Here is a 22,414-nt window from a genome sequence, read left to right as displayed (position 1 = left end):
CCCCTACCCTGACAGGTCTGACCAGAATCCTGTAAGTCTACTTTAACAATTCCTTTAGGAAAACTTTATCTCTAAACCTCCAAGATGGCGTTGAGAAAAATTCCCAAGTATATGACCCACTGATATACATCTAAAGGGTCTCACAAGATTTTTATTATATTATTATATATATTATATTATTATACCTTTCCTCAGACAACAACTAGCCCCTCAAGGTCCTGGAGACCTCGCTTCTAAAATTCCTTAGAGACTTACATCATAACCCCCTTTGTCCTCATCCACTGCCGAGTCCACCCCTACTCTGCCTTTAAAAACTCTGACTGTAATCTGGCTCAGGGTCCAAGTCCCTATGGGTATACTTGGGCCCAAGCTTAAGCTTGTTAAAATAAACCCTTGTGTGATTGCATCAGTGCTTGGCTCCTTGGTGGTCTCTCAGACGCAAAAACTCGGGCATAACATCTATCATATCTCAAATTTTAATGAACATACTAATGACTTGGGGATCTTGTTAAATTCTTATTCAGCAGTTATTGGTAAGATCCAAGATTCTATATTTCTAACAGGCAGCCAGGTGGTGTTGCTGTAGTTTTGAGGACTACACTTGAAATAGCAAGGGTATAGATGACGAACTTTTATATTTTTCTGTTTTTCATGGATTTGAAAGTACCTTCATATATATTATATCAATGAGCCTCACAATAAGTCCGTTAGATTGGCACGAGATCTGTTGTTGGTGGTTAAGAAAAGAGATTCAGCACTTAAGAGATTTGTTGTAAATCTCTTCACATCTACTGTCTCAGAGCTCCTCTTTCTAGCTTATCTTTCCTTTATTAGTCTCTTACATTTAAAAAAAAACAAAAACAAACAAACAAACAAAAAAAACCAAAACTGCCTCTACATGTCTTATATCACAAAACCAAGACAGATGTCAAAAATATATTTTAAAAAATATTAACCAATTCCTTTCTTCCCATAAGAATGATTTTGTTGACATGTTGTGGCTCTGGTGGCTTCAGAATGACTTCCTGTCTCAGAAATTAGAGAAGACTACACAGCTCACAGCAGAGATAACATAGGAGCTTAGATACACAGTTAGAAGAAACCCTTTCAATAATTATGGATACCAGATTGTATGGTAGAGGAAAATGTATGTAACCAGACCAAGGCTGGAGAACTCATGGTGCATGTTTATAAGCAGAGAATGGTGGCGGGTGGGAAAGTGGGCCACCAAGACTGAAGGCAAGGTTTGTGGGTAAGATGCTTTTAATATGGGCCCAAAGTGAAGGAAAAATATTCAAAGACAGTTTTGAGTAAACAAAATTCCGCAGATCTGGTTGTCTTTTTTAAATGTCTGTGTGAGTTCATGGGGAGCCGTGGTAGTGGTGGATTACACGAAAGGAGAGCACAGGAGGAAATATGGTGGGGGTTAGTTTGATGTAGTAGCAATGGATCTGGCTCTGTTCCCTGCAGATACTCATTTAGGAAAAACAACTCGCATAGGCGTGTGTTGGATCTGTCTATGAAGAGGAGATGGAAACAAGAGGATTGAGTCACAGATTTATCTATTCAGGTAAGAGATGATGAGAGCTAAAACTATGCTTTTACCAAGAAAGGAAAAGAAAGAGGGGAGCACAAATTTGGGAGATACATAGCTTGATACCTAATTGGATACTGGGTTCTGAAAGAGAAGGGGAAGCTGCAAATGACTCCAAAGCTTAAGTCAAGGCAACTGAATGGTGACTCATGAATTTCATTTCTTGAGATAAGGAGCAACCATAGTAACAACAAAGACAATGGAAGTGCTTTGAGTTCAATCTTAAACAAAGTGACCTGTAGGCAGAATAAACAAGTGGAAATGTTTGACAGTTAGAAATACAGCTGTAGAACTCTGAAGAGTTTGTTTATGAATATTAATATTCTTGATAGTTAAGAAAAATAATTTATTACATTACTTATGCAAGCTTTTTTGTGTTTTTAATTATATTATGACTTATAATTAATATCCATTGCTTCCCGAAAAGAACACTTAGCTATTCTCCAATTACCTAATGAAATGCATGTCCTATTTGCCATCATTTTCATTGGAGGGTAAAAAAAAAACAAAGGAATTTGGTGGCTAATAATATCCCATGTCAAAAATAAATCATTATAAATGTTGCTCCAGTATTTAAAAATGTAGTCATTTTTTGTTGTTTTATTTTTTAACAGCATCGGTTAAATGGTTTAGTTTTTGCCGACGAAAGTTTTTTGTTTAGGTTTTTTTTTTTGGATACAAGAGACAGTAAACATGGTTAAATATTGTGCAGGAGCCAGTATATTATGAAGCAAGAAAACCATCCCCTGGTTTTGGCAACGAACATGTTAGTAGTTACCTTCACATGGAGAGTTTAGGAGAAAAGATCATTCTGCAGGAGTGGCTTCCTTCATGGATACTTAATTTTAATTTAATCTACCCTTTCATTATTCCCTCAAAGCCCAGGGGCCTTTTGTTCTTCCTCCTAATTAAGCAAATTCCTTCCACTTCCAGTATCCTAACTTCTCTCAACTGGGGACAGTTCTCTCCCAATCAGTATCTCCCTCTGGATTTCTTGTTCCTTCCCTCCCTGGAATACCCCACTGGACTATCACCAACATGAGAACAACAAATACGTTTCCTTGATCCTACCTGCTGAAATAAAATGTTTTGCTTCTCTTTAACCAAACACTCCTGGAAAAAGCGGTTCACTCTCTGTCTCCACTTACTGATAAGTCCCTTTGTTAACTCTTTCTACTTCTACCGGTCTACTGAAAATGCTCTCCTAAATGTCACAAGATGACAGACTTTTGTCAAATATAATGACTTTTTCTCAGTCATCATGTCTCATGTGTCTCATGTTCTTTCCGAGACATTTATACTGCTGACTTCTCCACGTGCTCTTGTGTAAGGACCTATTTAGTCAGAGGCCTCCATCCAGGTTAAACAATAACCTTGTTGCTTAACCCTTAAACTGTCCTGCTCCCCTTCCCTCAGGGGACTTACTTAAAAACAAGTCCTGGAAACCAGCCCCAGGTAACAAAGCCCAGATACAAGAATGGGTCAGGCCAGGTGGAGACATCTGATCAGTTGGGGGTTGCATACTGTCTCCCTAGCTACCAAGGAGTATGGACCCCACCTTTTGGGAGCCTTTTGGGCGCCAATTCTAACCAAGGTGATAGGCTAGGTCAAATGTCTACGAAAGGGTAAATCGTAATTCAATTGGTCACTTAGCATCACTGTGCAGGTTTCTCTGTGTGTTACAATTTCAATGGCTACCTGTGCGTGGCCAGACCCAACCACATGGCCTTTGCCCTTAAAAACTAGTCTGTGAAACAGAAAAAGGTCACCCTCTCTTGTAAGAGGTGTGGCCCCAAACATTCAGTCTGATTCTTGATGCTTGGCATGGAATAAAGCTTTGCTTGACCTTTGCTTTATATCAGTCTCACTCCTTTAATCACGGACCCATTATTGGGGGACATATCACTTGAAAGGGTCCCTGCTTGGGACGCTGAAGCACTGTATTTCCTGGTCTTCCAGGGAACCCACTTTTACTTTTCCAAGAAGCTGTCCTTCTCTTCATTCTCCACTCCATGTTACTTTTTCTCAAACAGCTCCTTTTCCTTTTTGCCTCTGAACTCTAAACTTCTAAATTCACACATACCAAACCTTCTCTGAGGGTTCCAAGTGAATGCTCCCAGTGTCCAAGGGTCTCTAGAATATCTCTGTGTGGACGTCCCACCAGCATCTGCCCGCCTGCACTGCCTTTGCAACCTCTACGTTTGATCACCTTCTCATCTTCCATGCTTGAGACCTTGGAGTTCGGTATAACTAATGTCATCAACACCTAGTCTTTTCCTATGAAACAGCTTGATAGTTCTAAATGCAATGATAGTGTAGTACAGAGAATATGACTGTGGTTTCAAAGTGTATGATTTCATGTAACTGAAAGAATATATAACAAGATGCTATTAGTATTTTCGGGGGTTGCTAGGTTCCTGCCTTTTAAAAACTTAATTCCTAATAATTCCACACTGTAGTCATAGCTATAAATAATCTTAAAAATAAAAAATTCACTTCCTCATTGATTCTTCTCTCTACCAATTTCTCTCATCATCACTTATGATTTACTTTTTATTTATTTTTACTTTTACTTGCTTTCTCCCATCTTTAATATTTAATTACTGCAAAATCTCGAGTCAAATCTCTGATTGAAAATTCTTTCTGTAGGAGTTCACCCCACACACCATTATATGCCTCATGATATTACTTTCTTCTTCCATGTCATATTCTAAGAATCCAAACTTTTCACTTTGGCCTCCAAATCGCCCTTTCCTGGATTTCCAGAAGCCCCCTCTGGCTACATACCAGGGCTGCTGTCTTGCCATCTCTGTTCCTCTTCCTCATTTGGTGCCTAGCATCTGCTTTGGTCCTTGGTCCTCTCCTCACAGCCTCCTGCTGATAGCAGGCCCGTCCTTCCCCTAAGCTAACTCCTCGATAGACTGACCATGTACCAAAGCTGAACCAAAAGGCAAGCATCAAATTGATTTTTTTAACAACCCTGCTGGCTTGTTATGATGATATTCCTTTGATAGATAAAGAAATTGAAGCTCAGAAATCTTAAGTAATTTGAGTAAAGCCGTGCCCTTAGCAAATGAGAAAAGAGTCAAATTCACGTCTTTCCAGTCTAAAACAAGTGCCGCTTCCACTGTCTCAGCTGCTCTTGAATTTTCCTGAAATCCTAGCTTAAATCCATCATCTCCCTGAGGTTTTCCTTGATAGATAAGACCATGGGGGGGGGGGGGACTCCTCCCTTGAGTCCTCTAGAACACTCATCTATAATATGATTGTCTTATAGCCATCATTTGCTAGTTCATGTTTAGTTCCTTGATTCTACTCTCTTGTGACGGAAGTAGTATCTTATCACTTGTTTGTAAGTTTTGCCTCACCAAGAACAATCCAGAATATATGGCAGTGAGGCAGTGATATTAAGCATAATATATGTTTTCAATAAATTGTTGATTGATTATATAACATATGCCATTAATGCTAATTTCTCTTTCCTTTCAGGAAGTTAAAAATAAATATAACATAAAGATAGACATAAATATTTAATGCAAACTAATAATAGGAAATTTATAGTGCATATTAGTTTTCCCATTACATACTAACAGTAAAATAAGGCATCAAATACAGCGTTATGCTTACAGGAAGGAGTAATGTCATGTAATTTTTATTTGGTTGGCAATCTTTCACTGACACCAGGAAGAGTGCTAACAACAATAGGGCAATTTTTATGTGTAGTTTCCCATTTTCTGTCAATATATCTAAAATTCAGTTATAAGCTTTGATGTTAAGACTCAATATATCATATCTTTATTATGCACTTTTCTCACTGTGTAAAATTGGTCACTTTTTTCCATTTATCTTTCAGAGAATGCAGGCTTTCAGATTTTATAAAAGCACTCAAAATGGCTATGATTTTTCACTAAAAAAACAAGAAATTCCTTTTGCTATGTTAATAGTACTTTCAAAAGGAGTGACAATCATTCAAGTTAATATTTAATATGTACATAGAAGGGTAAAACGAGTATTATATATAGGTTAAACTTTGTAGAAATGAGTATATACAAATACTTTAAGACAATGATATGTTTGTCTGTGTGTATATAAAACTTTCACTGTATGGAGAGATAGAGATGTAAACATTTTTGCCTATGTAAATATAGACATATAAATATCTTCATATAGATATAAAATATTTGGAATAAGGTTAGTTAGCCCTAGGAATATTATCATTACTAATTGAAATTTTTAGTTTTATTTTTCTGCATTGCATTCTATGATGTTTCTTCTAACTGTTAACATCTGTCTTAAGGCTACCCGGCTAATCTCTTGTCCTCCCCACTCACAGAACCTGTTTTCAGAAATTCTATTTTGCCTTCTTGGTTATTGATTTAAAAATTGGTGACCAAGAAAGCAAAGGATTACCATTCCAAAGAATATTTTCATATTTAATTAGTGGGAAAGGAAGTGGTTGAATCTATTAGGTTGACCCATACAAAACCACTGTTTTTCCTATAAAATAAAAAAAAAAGGGTTGAATATAGGTGATTTCATAAGGTTCAATGAACATAAGAATAAGTTTTAGATATTTGTCGCGATCTGGCTGAAGGCAGATCTGCAATTCAAATCAAATTGTCCCCTTAGCACTTTATAAACAATGCTCTGTTGCCCATTAAATAAATAAGGACCAGCAATATGCTAATAGTTCCAGTGCTTTGATGACATTATCCAGAAAACAAAGAATCTATTTTAACTTTAAAATACCTTCAAGTTTATTGCTTATTACATTTAAAATAAATGGGATGGGATCCATCAGCATTTTTGCAATGTTTTGAGCATCTCAAGGCCCTACCCATCTCTGATTATAAAACTAGCCATGTTCATAACAAACAGAACATCTATTTATGTGTAATCTTATCAAGTATCCTTACCTGCTTTGAGGATCTTTTCATCTTTTTTAATATCAGATTCTGGGGTAAAACATACACATACACGAATACAAAGAAACAGGGGAAAAAATCAGCATTTGAAAAAAACCATACAAAAAAGTTTTAATAGATTTTTCTCATCTGTTCTCAATTTCAATTATAGTTACATACTTTTATCAATATGCAATGAAACATTTGTTCTTAGTAAATTATAAAGTAACAAGCAAAAGGACTTGGATTTTAAAATCCACTTTGCTAAAAAAGTTTCATACTAAACATACTAAGTAATTTGGCATCTTGTCTTTAATAAGAGCTCACTTCTTATGATTCAGAAGTTCTCTAAGTAATACTAATAAAAAATTAATAAAAACCGGGGGGGGAAAAAGTGTGGTAATTTTTCCTAATTTAACCAATTCAAGCAATTTATTATTTTTGACTACATACGCTCAATTCATGGAGCGCCACCTGGTGGTTAATTTAATAATTTCAAATTGGTATAATTCTTGTTTTTATTAGTATTAGTTACTAATTTTACAAAATAAATTAAATTGACTTAAGTTTAGTATAATAACATAAAACCTTATCAGAATGAAGTATTTTGATTTTTTAGGAAATGACTTTTGTCTAAAAACTGCATTTCAACTTAATATCTGTATTGGATAAAGATATAGTTTTATAAGCTTCATGATACCATCCCAACCAAGGTAATTGTTGACTATATTTTCACATTTCCTGGTTTTTCCTGTTGTTTAAACAATGGTTCCTAGGCCTTATAGTTCTCCTTTTTGGCATAAAGTCTTGTTTTTATTAATGGAATGGTTCCAGTGTGTTACAATTTTTCCTTCCAATAGCAGAAAAGCAGATCTCATAGTTGTAATACTTTTTAAATACAGTCTGTATTATCAGAGATAAGCTACCTGGATTTGTTTGAATTCTCATTTTCTGGAGTTACAAAAAAAAAAAAAAAAAAAAAAAAAAAAAAAAAAAAAAAACCACCCACCAATCCTCATTTGTTTAACACCAGAATTTCAATAGTAGAGAATTACATGGCCATTCACACCCTACTTCCTATAATACTTGAATGCATAGCCTGTAAAAAGTGGTATCACTTTTGCTACTGTTGCCCTTCAACACGCCCTGGCACACATTCCTCTCTTTTTAGTTAACACATTTGCTGAACTGGGTAGGGCAAACACTATCTTATTACTTTCCATGTGCCTTAATGTTATATAAAATTTTGTTATGTAAGTTTTCACTTAAGTTTTATTTATTGTCTGTGTCCCCTTTTTAGATTTTAATTTCCACAAGAACAACACCTGTGTCTTGTTCACTACTGAAATAACAGCATTTGTTCAAATATTTGACACGTGGTATATGGTCAAAATTTTATGGGATGAATGAGTAAGTGAACAAAATGGTTAATGTAGAAAGACCGAATGGCTTCCCCTGGTGCATCTGTAGTCCTGGATTGATTCATCTCATGCTTCCAGAGCTAGAAACAAAATTTCAGTGTCCTAGGATGGGGATCACAAACATGTTGGTCATCAAGGAGAGCTGTCTATTTGAAAGCGTTGCTTCCCACTCTCCACATGGCTCTTTCCCCCTCAGTCACATTGTCGTTGTTGTCTTGAAATGGAATTATCTTAGTCTTAATGTTTGTTGAGAGATCTCAGAAACATAAAAGTTGTTGAGAAGATTTTTATGAATACAATATGAGAGCCAACTTTTATCTTTTACATGGAATTTTACACACACTCTTACGAACACCCATTGTCCAGTATGCATATGCCCCTTAGACCCTCGTACTATGATGGAACGGCTGAGTTTTGGTCTTGTGCAAATAGCACTTACAGTGTGACCTCACATGTTATGAGTTCATGGATAGTGTAAAAAGAAGCTTTGGGGGGGCGTCTGGATGGCTCAGTCGGTTAAGTGTCTGTCTTCCTTCAGGTCATGATCCTGGAGTCCTGGGATCAAATCCCACGTTGGGCTCTTTGCTCAGAGGGGAGTCTGCTTCTCCCACTGACCCTCCCCCATCTTGTGCTCTCTCTCATTCTTTCTCAAATAAATAAATAAAATCTTAAAAAAAAAAAAAAAGAATCTTTGGGTAATATAATCTAGCTTTAAGAGCAAGCTCACTTGCTAAGTTTTGTGATCTTGGGTATTACTTAAAACCCTAAATCTCAATTTTCCTACAATGGAGAAAATAATGTTGTAAACATCAATGACAATTATAAGTGATATATAGAAAGAGCTTAATTATTTTAAAATTATGCTCATAAACTTAAATTGCATGCTAATTTTCTTTTTTTTTCTTACAGAATTGGGTCTTTATCCTTGAAGATTCAATGGAGGAATTGCTGTGTGAGATTATTGTCAAAAGATTCTCTAAAGTGAGCATCACTTTTATTATTGTTTATTTTATTATTTTATTATGATATATTTTATTATTATTGCTATTATCACTATTATTATTATTGCTCATTTAGAGCTCAGTGCCTTCATTTTGTAGATGGTTTTGCTAGTGAAGGTTAGGACTTTAATTTTTTGATTCACATATGGGTGCCTGTTCCTAGTCATATAAATATAATATATACATTTCTATTTAACTTTAGTCAAAAGGCTTCATTGAGTCACATATAGATGCCTGTTCCTAGTCATATAAAATGGCAACTATATATATTATAAATAAAATACACATATAAATTTTTAAAAATGTATATTTAAGTTTAGTCAAATTCTATTTTAAGAAGTTTCAGGAAACCAAATTCAATGGTTAGTGCTGCAGATTGGGACCTGGAGGCTAGAAAGAGGTGATGGGAATTTGTATTTACACTCAAACTCTACTGTTTGGAATTTTTTTTTTAAATCATTGATTATTATTGTATAATAATAAAATATCTGATTTTCAGAAACATTTGTCAGTTGAGCCCTTCATTTTGGGCTCCACATGCAAGCATTGCAGAGACATGGAATGAAGAAATCGTCACACTGCGTTGTTGATGCAGACAGCCTGTCATTTCATATGCAGCACTGACTTTTCCAGGCTGTTGATTTCATCTATGAAATGTAAATTGCTGATGGGCCTGGGGAGGGTAGCTTCATTAATGATTTTTCAATGTCATCAACACTCTGCTCTCAAGAAAAGCAGGCCAACCAAAACTTAAGCGTGTATGTGATTGAGTCAGAGAGGGGCTACCATGGAGGTCAACTCCATATAGGAGCCTCTGTTTTGTCATCATGATATTAAAAGAAAGAAATCTACACAATATATGTCCCCAGAATCAATGTTCTTTTAAGAATGTCTCAATTTTAAGGGTCCCTGGGTGGCTCAGTTAAGCATTCAACTCTTGGATCCAACTCTGTTTGGGTCATGGTCTCAGGGTTGTGGGATCCAGACGCCTCCACTCCCACCCCTTTCCGATGCAAGCCCCCTACCCCCATCCCAGTAGGACTCCACACCCTGAGCAGAGTCTCCCTGGGACTCTCTCTCCCTTTCTCTCTCTGCTCCTTCCTCTGCTCTCTCTCTCTCTCTCTCAAATAAATAAATCAAAAGAGAGGAGAGAGAGAGAGAGAGAGAGAGAGAGAGAGAGAGAATGTCTCTATTTTAAATATTTTGTAAGGAGAAGGTGAATATCACTGATTTTTCTTTTTCCACTTTATTTTGTTACCATTTTCACATTTGCTTTTCAATACATAGAGGCCTTATATATGAAATAATAATAATAATAAGCGTTTGCAGCCAATGATACTTTCCTCATGGCACTCACTAAATAGGTGTACTATATACATTATTTATATTTTATTTATGTAATAATAAGAATTTGTGAAGTTATTTGCTTTCTAACCCCAGAATACAAACATCATGAGTCTTGAGATGAAATTTTATTTTCTCTGCCAAATCAACATGCCTAGATCAATGTTTTTTGCCGAATAAGGTTCAGTAAATATTTGTTGCACAAATGAAGAAATTATCTTATATAATCCACACTCACCTCTCCTATGAGGTAAATACCACTATTACACCCACTTTAGAGATAACAATACTGAAGCTTCATAATTTGTCTAAGTACATTTCCCTATTAAGGGGCAAAGCTTGTCTTTGAATACAGATTTTTTCCTGACTCAAGAGCCTTAAGCACTCATAAGCAAGTAGCTATAACTGCTGTTATGACAGATAGAATGAAAAGCTTTCAAACATTTCATACATAAAAACTATACAGTAAACCACCTTCTACATCTTATAGATTGGTTTTATTTACCTAGGTTATATTATGTAGACAAATTACTAACATAGTTATTAGTATTCTAGTTGGCATAAACCTCAAAGCCACTGGAGTTTCTGTTTTCTTCAGTCATTAAATTATGTTGTATAAATGAGTTTCCTAAATCCAGCTGGTTGAACGAAATAAATAGACTGAGCATTGATAGAAAGTTGATTGCTGTCTCATATACTCCTGGAGTAGTATTCCATATTTAATGGCATGGGAAGCTTTTTTTTTTTTTACATTTAAAAGCAAGTCACAAATCTATTTTTGTAAAATATACAAAGGAATTTTAGCAGTCAGTTGTTTGTGGGTTTTGGTCTGAAGGAGTCTGGAAAACATTGATGGCTAAGGACAAAGGCATACTGCCAGGCATGCGTCCCAAATCCACCTCCAGTGCCTGTGGGACCTGGGCAAGTTGCTTTCAGTGCTTTAATGTTTACATTGATTTAAAAAAAATTAAAAAAAGATGCTGTAAAATTAAATTGAACAATACATGTGAAGTATTTGGAACAGCATCAGATAAAATGCAAATAGTGCACGTTAGTCTCTTTATTGATATTTTATATTTTTCTTATATTTATAAAATAAATATAAGAAAAATATAAGAAATATAAATTTTATAAATATAATATATATATTTCTTCTATATATTTTTCTTATATTTTTCTACCAACTGTTAAATAAAAAATATTTTAAATAAAAATATTTTTAAATTAAGCAATTAAGGTTTATTAAATATTTAATTAAAAAGTAGTATTCATAAATTTATTCCGAACCCATGATTTTCACATCATTTCAGTAATCATTTGCATTGTTTGATGAAAATCTGCTACTAGTGCACACATATATATATTTAGACAATTTCACTGTGGTTCTCATTATATCACTTAAAAACAATTTATATGCAAAACACACCCATACACACACCCACACACTTCCCATTTTGTTTTTTATATGAAGCTTTATGGGATGGGATGGAGAACTACTGTTATTCCAAGTAGTTTGTCTTCAAAATTTGGGAATACAGAAAATTCTCACTGAACTCCTGTTTTTTCATGTCTTGAGAGGAATTGTTTTGCCCACACTCAATCTGTTTTGATAGGTAGGATTTTATTTCATCTGCTGTGGACACATTACTTTGTGGTCCAGGTAAAGTCATTATGAGAAAGAAGAAATCTGACTACCTTGAGGTTTGACCTGGAACTTCTAACTTTAGTTCATAGACCTCCAAAAGAAAATACTGTTCCAAGTTTGGGTGATGTCACATGGAGAACCAACCCCTTGGCATCATCTTCTCCATGACTTTTTATCTTATCTGTGCCTGCATTTCTTTACTTCAATATCCCATGTGTTTAATGTTTTCCTTCCACTTTTTTAACCATGTCCATATGGTTTTGAAACATTCTGTATTCTCTATGCTTCCATTTTTCCTGCCTGAATTTCTAAATCAGTATCGTCTCTGTTTATAAATTGAGGAATCCTCCATGCACCCTCAAGGGACAAAGTGATGACGTTCTCAAGGAATTATGCAATCTCAACCAAATTGAGGCCTTGACATGATCATTTTGTACTGCAGTTGGACAAAAGCAGACAGACATAAACTGACTGGACAAAAAAAAAAAAAATCTCTTGGTTTGAAATTTATTTCTTTCATTTGTTAACCAAATGATTTAATGTAAGGTATTTAAAACTCTAAATTACAGCTTTCTTACCTTACGAAATGGAAAATGATAATTAGCTGATGTGTTTGTGGCTAAGACTAGATCAAATAGTTTCATAATATTTGCTGAGCACTCATGTACTGATATCTAAATAGCAGATGTCCACAGTTTGATTGGATTAAAAATCTGGGATGTCTGGTCCCAGGCACCATTGGAGACCATTTCACTATTCTCTTTTCCAGCCCACTTTTTCAAGTATTGTGATATTTTCTTGGATAGGGATTTTATCTTCTTCATCTTTGGAAACATAGTACCTAAAGTATCCCCAGACTATTATGCCACTCAAAAATTGTTATTGATACAAATACAAAGCAACGTAAAATGTGGTTTCAAGATGCCAGGAAAACCTAATTTACAGGCTTCACTTTTAGGTGGTTTACATTATAATATGAGATGGAATCCCTGTCCCATTAGCTAATGCCTTACCCAGGTGGAAAAGCCTATTCAAACAGACTCACCACATTCAACACCGCTGTACATTATCTTTAGATTTTTATATTTAATTTCCCCTGGTCAGATATAATTATCTAGAGTAAGTGCATTAACTAGTTTATAGCTGGTTATTTTTTTTTCCCCCAAAGATTTGTTTACTTATTTGAGAGAGCTAGAGAGAGAGGGAGGAAGAGAGGGAGAAGCAGACTCCTTGCTCAGGAAAGAGTCTGACAGGGGACTTGATCCCAGGACCCTGAGATCATGACCCCAGTCAAAAGGCAGACACTTAACAGACTTTGCCACTCAGGCATCCTAATAGCTGGTTATTTTAAAGCTAAGCTAGAGTCTCCAGTTACTGAGCAGGGCTTTTTCCATAACACACATACATACACACAAACCTCATGCCCGCACACACATGTTCCGTGTCTGTGTCTGTCTCATCTCTCTTTCCCATTAGGTCAACAAGAAAAAACAAGTATGCTTTATAAGCTTCTGTAGGCATAGTTCTCAAATGGCTCCAGTTCGTAATGTCAGCACTTAATGCCTAACTCAATGCTTTAGGTCTTAAGTCCTGATTCTGCAACCCTTCCTTGACAAGATTCCCAAGGAGTTTGTTGCTCACAAAGAAAGTTTGCTGAGTGGGCACTAAAGATGCAAAATAAGCCAAAGGGCATTCTCCCGTCACAGCACAGAGTCAACACATACATTTTTCCTGTCTCATCCTGTCGTCATTTCATTTTCATGACCCTTTGTTTTTTATATGCTAAACACGATGTACTACATTTCTGATAGTGTCTCTCTGCCTTTATCTTCTCGCTCTTTGATGCCTCCCTATGTATGCCTCATTATTCTTTCCTTCCTGGAGTTTCCCATTGTGCAAAGTACACAGTGATATAAGTGAGGGATAATTGGAAGAGGCTGCACAGACTGGTTGCCCAAATAATAGTCAGTTAGAACAACGTCCCATGATGTTATTTGAGGATGGCAGGATAGCTGGTTGAATATATTTTAGGTCATGAGCAAGTTGACTTTGAACCATTCAATGGTTTGGAAAGTTGTGCAATAACCAATTGCCAAGGCAAGTAGACATTCTTTGGTTTCTCCTTATCAAAGGGAGAGTCTGTCTCTATCTAGACTCCTCCTTGTTTCTCTGGGTACCAACATTCATTTTCTTTAACTTGAAGTGAGAATAATCTATGAAGTTAATAAAAGGTCATAAGTTTAAATATGGGTCATCCTACATCTCACTCCAATATGTAAAAATAATGCATGACCATATATGAAAAAAGAATTCATTTAGAATCTTTAAAATGAGCAGGAAAAATGAAAAAAAAAAACTTACTGTGACATTTTTAAAAATTTCCCCTCAAGGAGAGAAGCATATTAGAACATTTGCACAAGGCAGCTTGGAGGGACAACAAAAGTAGGTATGCAAAAGGACAGTGATTCATTTTTCCATGCTACTTTGCCCCTTTAATGAGAGCTTAAATGGACAGAATACCAGGGAAGGAATGGGGGCTTTACTTTTGTACTGTTTATATGTTTCCTATACATATAGTTATATTTATATTATCCTTGTGCATTAATATTTTGGAGGGAGAAAATGAAAATTCAAAGTGCTTGGATACATTAATCTGTAAAGACAATGATTATGATAAAGAAAATTCTGGCAACCTCAAGTGCTTTTCTTACCAACATATAACCCCTTCGCATTCTATCAACTTGGCATTGTGAGCCAATGGGCACAACAGGGAAAGAGTTAGTCTGTAAGATGCTGCTTAAGAGTGACAGAGCTACCATCACTGGTTCAATTTTCACTTTAAGAATTCTTTGGGGAGCGCCTGGGTGGGTCAGTGAGTTAAGCCTCGGCCTTCAGCTCAGGTCATGATCCCAGGGTCCTGGGATTGAGTCCTGCATCGGGCTCTCTGCTCAGCAGGGAGCCTGCTTCTCCTCATCTCTCTCTGTCTGTCTTTCTGCCTACTTGTGATCTCTCTCTGTGTCAAATAAATAAATAAAATCTTAAAAAAAAAAAGAATTCTTCAGGAAGAAAGTAATTATGAATTTGTAAAGGTACTTAGGGACTTTTTTTTATCTTATTTTATTTTATTTTATTTCTTTTCCAAAATTCATTGTTTATGCACCACACCCAGTGCTCCATGCAATACATGCCCTCCTTAATACCCACCACTAGGCTGACCCACCTATGGACATTTTATGCTTTTGAATCTGACTGGTCTTTTTTTAATCAATAAATCCTCTGTAACTTTCCTCCAATCCGACCAAATACAAAAAATTGTTATGGGAAAACAACAACAACAACAACAACAACAACTTTGATACCAGGTTAAGGTAAGTCTTGCTAATATATCCCAATATTGAAGAACAAAGGAAAGTAAGATTATTTTTAGGTGTATTTAAGTCTATACTAAGTAGCTAATCCAGTGTAGAAGCCTTAGATAATCTTTTAATCTTTTTGCATCACTTTCTTCACTGTTAACATGATAGCCATAATATTTTCTCCCTAAAATAACTCAAAGCAGAATTAAATCATGTCAACATTTAAACCAGAAACAAGGCACACAAAGAAAAACAGAAAAAAAAATTACACAAAATTTAAAATACTAATGTTGATTATGAAATCAAGTATTCTAGATCTACTGTCAAATTTTAAGAACAGTATCACAGCAAGTTCTAATATTTTTTAGAGGAGAACATTGTCATAAGCAAAGATGATATTTGTGAATTGCAATGTTATTAGAAAAGCTTTTCAAATTCAGAATGGTGAACCAACTACATAGTTAGTAGCATTTGCTTGTTAGAATGATCAATTACAAAAGACAAAATAAATACCTGTCATGTCAGCTTAGAGAATTAGAACAATAAATAAAATTAAAACGAGAACTTTACAGAAGAAAACTTGATTCTTTTTATGTCAGTCATTAGCCATCAGCAGGTCTGTGGTCACTAGATAATGCAGTAGTAAAGGAACATTGGTTACATTCTGACGGATTCATGTTAACATATTCTAAAAGGTGCTCTTTGGGATAAATCTCTGAGCCCAACTGCTTTTGATTCTTTCTCATAAAAGCAGAGTATATAATATCTACTCTTCAACAAACTGTCAAGATTTTCCCTGCAGGTCGGTATGTGGATAAATCAGTATTTAAATAATGTTTATAGAATCAACATTGGAACCTTCAGAATAAAACTTAAAAACTAGTGACGATGGAAAATGCATAAAATACCAACTTTTGTAAAACAAAAAGAAGGGCAGGTAGATGATTTAGTATTGGTCGTCAAGATGCCTGATTATATTCATGCTAAAAAGAATGTTCTGTGTTCCTCAAGATTCAGTTTTAAACATACTCTTTACTAACTTTACTCAGACCTTTGCTCTTCTTACCTTGACTCTTTCCATCACTCATCCATGAATACCCGCACCTTTAAACTCCAAACACTGGTGAACATACCCCACAAGTGTATCTTCAATCTAATTTCCTTTTCTAAACCTCACACTAGGATAGTCAGCTTCCAACTCTACATTTCTACTCGGATGTCCTATAAGCACCCCAAACTCAACATGTAAGCCAGACTTAGGACTTATCCTAAGCTGCTTCTTTCCTGATGTCCCATGTCAGTGGTATCAACAACCCTTAGTTGTATAAAATAAAAATCTAATTAAATATTATATTTGTCAAAAATGTCCTCTTCTCTCCATTTCACCTGAAATCATCCTAGGTCAAGGTACCGTAATCACTCACTTAGATATTATCAGTAGGTGTCTTTACTGGTCTTCTGGAATCCCATTCTGCCCTTCTCCAACCCACTACAATAGTGGCCATTACAGAATGCAGCCCTCTTCCCCTATACACCCAAACATGTATAAAATACTTTTGTGTATATCCACTGCCCTTAAACTAAATACCAAAATCCTTAATATGGCTTATAGCAGGGGCTGGCAAATTTTTTCTGTAAAATACGAGATAGTAAATATTTTATCTTTAAAGCTGATCTCTGTTATAGCTACTCAACTCCAGTATTAGGGCACAGACTGCTACAGAGATAACACAAATGAATAAGTCTGTATTCTAAGAAAATATTATTTATAGATACTGAAATTTGAATTTATTATATGTTTTAAATACACCCAAATACGATTCTTCTTTTGATTCTTTTCAACCATTTAAAGATGTACAAATATTCTTATCACATGTTACAGATTTCGGCCGTGAAACACAGTTTCTCCTCGTCTTCAAAATTCTGATTATCTCTTATTTTCGTTTTGTACCTCTCTTGCTAACACTTTCTACACCTCCGTAGCACTGTCCTCTTTTACAAGAAATCTGACTGTGCTGAAACACTTTTGCACTCCTTGCCCTCTCCTTTTTTCAATTCTTCCCTGGTTAAAATTCCTATTTAATCTTCATACCTCAGATCTAATGTTGTTCCACTGAGAAACATTCCTCGATTCCCCGACCTAAGTCACATTTTTCTATGCCTATACTCATAGCACAGTTCACCTTTTGTCAAAGCATTTCTTTAAGTTTTGTAGGTGTTCATTTATTTGTGTGATATTCCTCCTTAATATTCATCCCTTCTGTTAGACTTCAATGAAATCTGAAATCCAATGTTTGGATACCATTGTATTTTCTGTATATTAATACGATAAAATTCAAGATAATACTTTCAAGTGAAAAAATATTAAAGAACAATCTTGGTAGTATACACAGGGGACTCTGATTTTATTATAATGTTCATATATTTTAAAAAAGAAATTATATTCATATATTGCCCGTTCTGGCCGATGATGTAGGCTGGTTCACTCGACATCTATTCTCACACCTCATTCTCTTTCCATCCTCTAATATAGAGGCTAGTAAATGAAGTACAAGAGTTCCCAAATCAGGATGTCTGGGTGGCTCAGTCAGTTAAGCATCTGCCTTTGGCTCAGGTCGTGATCCCAGCGACCTGGGATCGAGTCCTGCATTCAGGCACCCTGCTCAGTGGGGATCCTGCCTCTCCCTCTCCCTCTGCTGCTCTGCCTGCTGTGCTCTCTTGCTCTCTCTGTCAAATAAATAAATAAAATCTCTAAAAATAAACTAATAAATAAATTAATTAATTTTTTTAAATTCCCAAATCTTCTTGGGGTTGGATTGGCCACTGAGAAGCAGTTATGGCCAGAAAGTTGTTGGACAAAAGCCGCTGAAACAAGCTTTGCTTACCAAATAGACAAAGTCTTGTGAGGAAAAGGTTTTGAATCTCTGTCCTGTTCCTAGTGAGAACGGTTACAAAATACCTGGATGACAGCCAGCTTGCCATCCTTAGGACCAAAGACACAAACCAATGATGGTAAAGTTGGAAGGAAGTAGAAGCCAGAAGCTTGGATTCTTGACAACATCTTTGAACAATTTGTACCTTTGGTCAATTCCTCCGTTTGGTCACCTTGTTGCCCAAAACAAACTCATTATTTGTTAAAGATCACTCTAATCAGATTTTTGATTAGCAAAAGAGGTAAACGTACACAGACAGATACGATTCACCTATGTAACTAAAAATTCATGAAATTTCTAGAATATAGTGGCAGAATTTGATTAATGAGAAAACTGGCATCTCATAAGACTAGTGGTAGTACCTTCCCTAACATAGCCAAAGGCTACATCTTAAGACGTTTGTATTAAGTTGGCTGCTCTGTTCTTAATGGTATACCATGATATACCATATATTATCATTTACACATATTGTTCTTTGACTCTTAAACAAAATGACAATTGTCCTGAAGGGAAAAACTATACAAAGGCTTGTTCCCCTTTTTACATTTTATATTACAATGTATCTCTGCTTAAATATGTGATGTGCATTCTTTGCTTTAAAGTTGCTTTTTCTTTATAGTTTTATAACACTGGACAAAATTCTTATTTCACTTATCTCCAGTGGATTTTATTTTACTCCATTTTATTTTATTTTATTTTTATTTCAGTATTATAATGATGTAAGTGACACATAATACTGATAGATATTTAAAGTGTACATCATGGTGATTTAATATATGTACACACTGTGAAAGGATTTCCCACATCTGGATTTTATTTTGTAAGTATATGTCTGCCTCTACGTTGATTCTGCAATTGAAGACTTGTATCATTTGGGGTTTGCAACACCAAGCACAGTGCCTAAAAAGGCCACAACCTAGCAACCAGACAACCAACCAGCTTGCCAAACACAGTAGAGACTCAAAAAATGTTTTGAATAATATTGAAGAGTCAATAGTTGGGGAAAAACACAAAAGAGAATTGCAGGTGGAAGTAAGCTGCCTGAATTATTTCCCCCAGCTTTCTATTTCACTATAAGTGATGAAAAGTTTATAAGCAAAAAATGAATGTTTGAAGTCATGTGAGAGATTTCCTAGAGTCATTTCTTTAAATTTACTTTTCATTTCAATATTAACTTGCAATGACTATTAAGAGTTTGCTAGGGCGCCTGGGTGGCTCAGTGGATTAAGCTGCTGCCTTCGGCTCAGGTCATGATCTCAGGGTCCTGGGATCGAGTCCCGCATCGGGCTCTCTGCTCGGCAGGGAGTCTGCTTCTCTCTCTCTGCCTGCCTCTCTACTTGTGATTTCTCTCTGTCAAATAAATAAATAAAATCTTAAAAAAAAAAAGAGTTTGCTAAAGCAACAATAACAAATATTAAATGAACTTTAGGATTTGCACATATTAAACACAAATTTTAAAATTACAGTAAGAGTGAACATCACAAATGCTGACTTGGAAAATCAGTCAAGATAGTCTAGGTTCCATAATGATTTCTATGATTCAATAGAAGTTGTGGAAGAATAAAATTATTTACAGATGTACTATAAAGGTCTTTCTTTATTTTGACTATTTACTTTGCTATTTTTTTAAGAAATAGTACTTTAATATAAATGATAAAATATGGAATTCTCACAATACTACTTTCTGAATGCTATAACTGTAATCTTATTTATTATGCTAAATATATTACTGTATGTAATTCACATATTTGAGTTTGTTTAATATAATCTATAAACTTCTTTAAGAAAAGAATCATTAGAGATAATACAGCAAAATTTGAGTTTGGCTTAATTTTGTAGACAAAAAATTAGAATTAGGTAGCTGGCCACTTGACTTTTGTCTATGGTTTTATGTTTAAATAATTTTAATTACCAGAAAAGCTTTTACTTTTTCATATCAAATTAAATGATTAACCATCATCTTTAATTTCATATGAAGCTACCCTCCAAATTTTATGAGGCAGAAATAACTGAAAACTGTATTTTTTCATGCAAATATGAAATTGAAGATTATTAATTCTAATCTAAAAATAAGTATGCAAAAAAGAAAACTGGTGTTTTCAGTGTCTTCAGATATTTTTATGATATCATGTTAAATTATGTCATATTACATGGCAGCTGAAGTGAAAGAAAGGGATGGAGGGAAAAGCTAAAACTTTCTGACTTTGCCTGATACAAACCAAGGTTGTACTTATGGTTTATTTTGTTTTACTTAGATCAAGTATATACAACCAATTGGCAGAACACAAAAATCAGAATCTTTACAGAAAGGTTAATGGAAAGTGAGAAACCTCAAACACAGATGTCTTCAGACCAGGTAGTACACCTTGTAAAGGGCTAAACCAGATTTAACACAACTGCTATGTACCAGTTTTTCCACTGGGCTGTGCTTGAACAAAATACTTCACGTTTCAAAAATACATTCACAAGAATTCTCATTTCCTGGTGGTCATTCTTTGTAACTAAGAAACTTCCATAAAGAAAACATTAAAGCACCCCTCCAAGCACCTACCTCACTACCAAAAAAGTCTTATGCGCAATGAAGAATATTTGGAGTCAAATATGATATTCTGAGATAAGAACAATCTTTCTCAACTTTGTGAAAATAACCCAAAAGGAGATATTGAAAGGGTTGGAGAAAAGTCAGAAAATTAAAAACACAGGAGAGTGAATGAGCAAATAGAAAGTGTAATGATTTTTGTTTTGGTTATTTTAGTAGAAAATATCTCCTAAAGTGCTTGTGGAGTATGTAAACATGTAAAATATGGTTTGTTTGTTTGTTTGTTTGTTTTTACACCTTTAAAATGGGAACGATATTTTATCAGCTACATACCATACAGGCCATGAGGGACAAAATCATTTGAAATAAAGAATAAAGAGCAATGGTGATGTGAGCTAATTATTGTCGTATTACCAATATAATTTGTATTTTTAAATTCCAGTGTTGGATACTTTATTCACATTCACTTGAGGATTTCTTTAAGGCAAAATTCTAGTGTGCTGCTTTTGTGCAGTGTTTTTCTCTTAAATCTATACAATTTGATTTTGTCCTAAATTGAATTCCTTACATTCATTTCTATCGAAACTAACTTCCAATATGTTGAAGTAATTGTGAATTGTATTATTACCTTCCAAAATATTATCAAGTTGGAGCACCTGGGTGGTGCAGTCATTTAAGCCTCTGACTCTTGGTTTCAGCTCAGGTCATGATCTCAGGTTCGTGAGTTCAAGCCCCACTTAAAAGAAAAAAATTGTCTTCAGAAAAAACTGAGCCACAACTTGAGCTCTGCGCTCAGCACAGAGTCTGCTTAAGACTCTCTCTCCATCTTCCTCTGTCCCTTCTGCTGCCGCAAAAAGCTCTCCCTTTCCAAAATAAATAAATAAGTCTTCAAAAATAAAATAAAATATTATCAGGTCTATGATATTAAATTCTGACTACAATAATTTTCCTAGATTACTCAAATTATTTTATATATATCATATTAGAACTAAAATGGGGTTTATATCAATATCCTATTAAAAAGCTTCATGTAGTTTAGATAGATACCAGCTATTGCCTCTCCCTTAATTATTTGACTTTAACTATATCATGGAAATAAGTTACATTTGTCAGTCCTGATTTAAAATTATAAATCTTACCCAAGTCTTTCAGTGATTATAAAAATATTTTATGGTTGGGGCACCTGGGTGGCTCAGTGGGTTAAAGCCTCTGCCTTTGATTTGGGTCATGATCCCAGGGTCCTGGGATCGAGTCCCACATCGTGCTCTCTGCTCAGCAGGGAGCCTGCTTCTCCTCATCTCTCTCTGTCTGTCTCTCTACCTATTTGTGATCTCTCTCTCTGTCAAATAAATAAATAATTAATTGATTTTAAAAAATTTTATGGTTGTTTGTTCAATTAGCTATATTAATTGATTTTAAATAAACATATAATGTATTTTTATCCCCAGGGGTACCGGTCTGTGAATTGCCAGGTTCACACATTTCACAGCACTCACCATAGCACATACCCTCCCCAATGTCCATAACCTCCCCAACCCCCCTCTCCCCAGCAACCCTCAGTTTGTTTTGTGAGATTAAGAGTCACTTATGGTTTGTCTCCCTCCCAATCCCATCTTGTTTCATTTATTCTTCTCCTACTCCCTTAACCATCCCATGTTGCATCTCCACTTCCTCATG

The 22,414-nt window shown here is 35.2% G+C and overlaps 1 protein-coding gene and 1 long non-coding RNA gene across 24 annotated transcripts in view; one reads left to right on the top strand and one right to left on the bottom strand.

The window, feature by feature from the left end:
* Positions 1 to 22,414, bottom strand: part of TRDN (triadin) — a 379,193-nt gene that overhangs the window by 69,712 nt on the left and 287,067 nt on the right. For 15 of the 18 annotated variants that reach the window (XM_082729949.1, XM_082729966.1, XM_082729962.1 and 12 more), the window contains one exon: positions 6,511 to 6,549. The exons of the other annotated variants lie outside the window; for them this stretch is intronic. In XM_082729949.1, coding sequence (XP_082586075.1) covers positions 6,511 to 6,549 — 39 coding nt within the window. The remainder of the gene's footprint in view (positions 1 to 6,510; positions 6,550 to 22,414) is intronic. 18 annotated transcript variants of the gene reach the window in all.
* The window catches only part of LOC309864468, a 664,253-nt gene that overhangs the window by 627,992 nt on the left and 13,847 nt on the right, over positions 1 to 22,414 (top strand). For 4 of the 6 annotated variants that reach the window (XR_014311539.1, XR_014311540.1, XR_014311541.1 and 1 more), the window contains exons 3-4: positions 1,471 to 1,570; positions 8,829 to 8,900. This is a non-coding gene — a long non-coding RNA (uncharacterized lncRNA). Of the gene's footprint in view, positions 1 to 1,470; positions 1,571 to 8,828; positions 8,901 to 9,419; positions 10,040 to 22,414 lie in introns of those variants that run through there. The other 2 variants (XR_014311543.1, XR_014311544.1) reach the window with 1 other exon arrangement.

Source organism: Mustela nivalis (genome assembly GCF_964662115.1).
Source record: "Mustela nivalis genome assembly, chromosome: 5".
NCBI classification, from domain to species: Eukaryota; Metazoa; Chordata; class Mammalia; order Carnivora; family Mustelidae; genus Mustela; species Mustela nivalis.
Note: the sequence above shows the minus strand (reverse complement) of the source record. Positions and strands in the feature narration are given on the sequence as shown.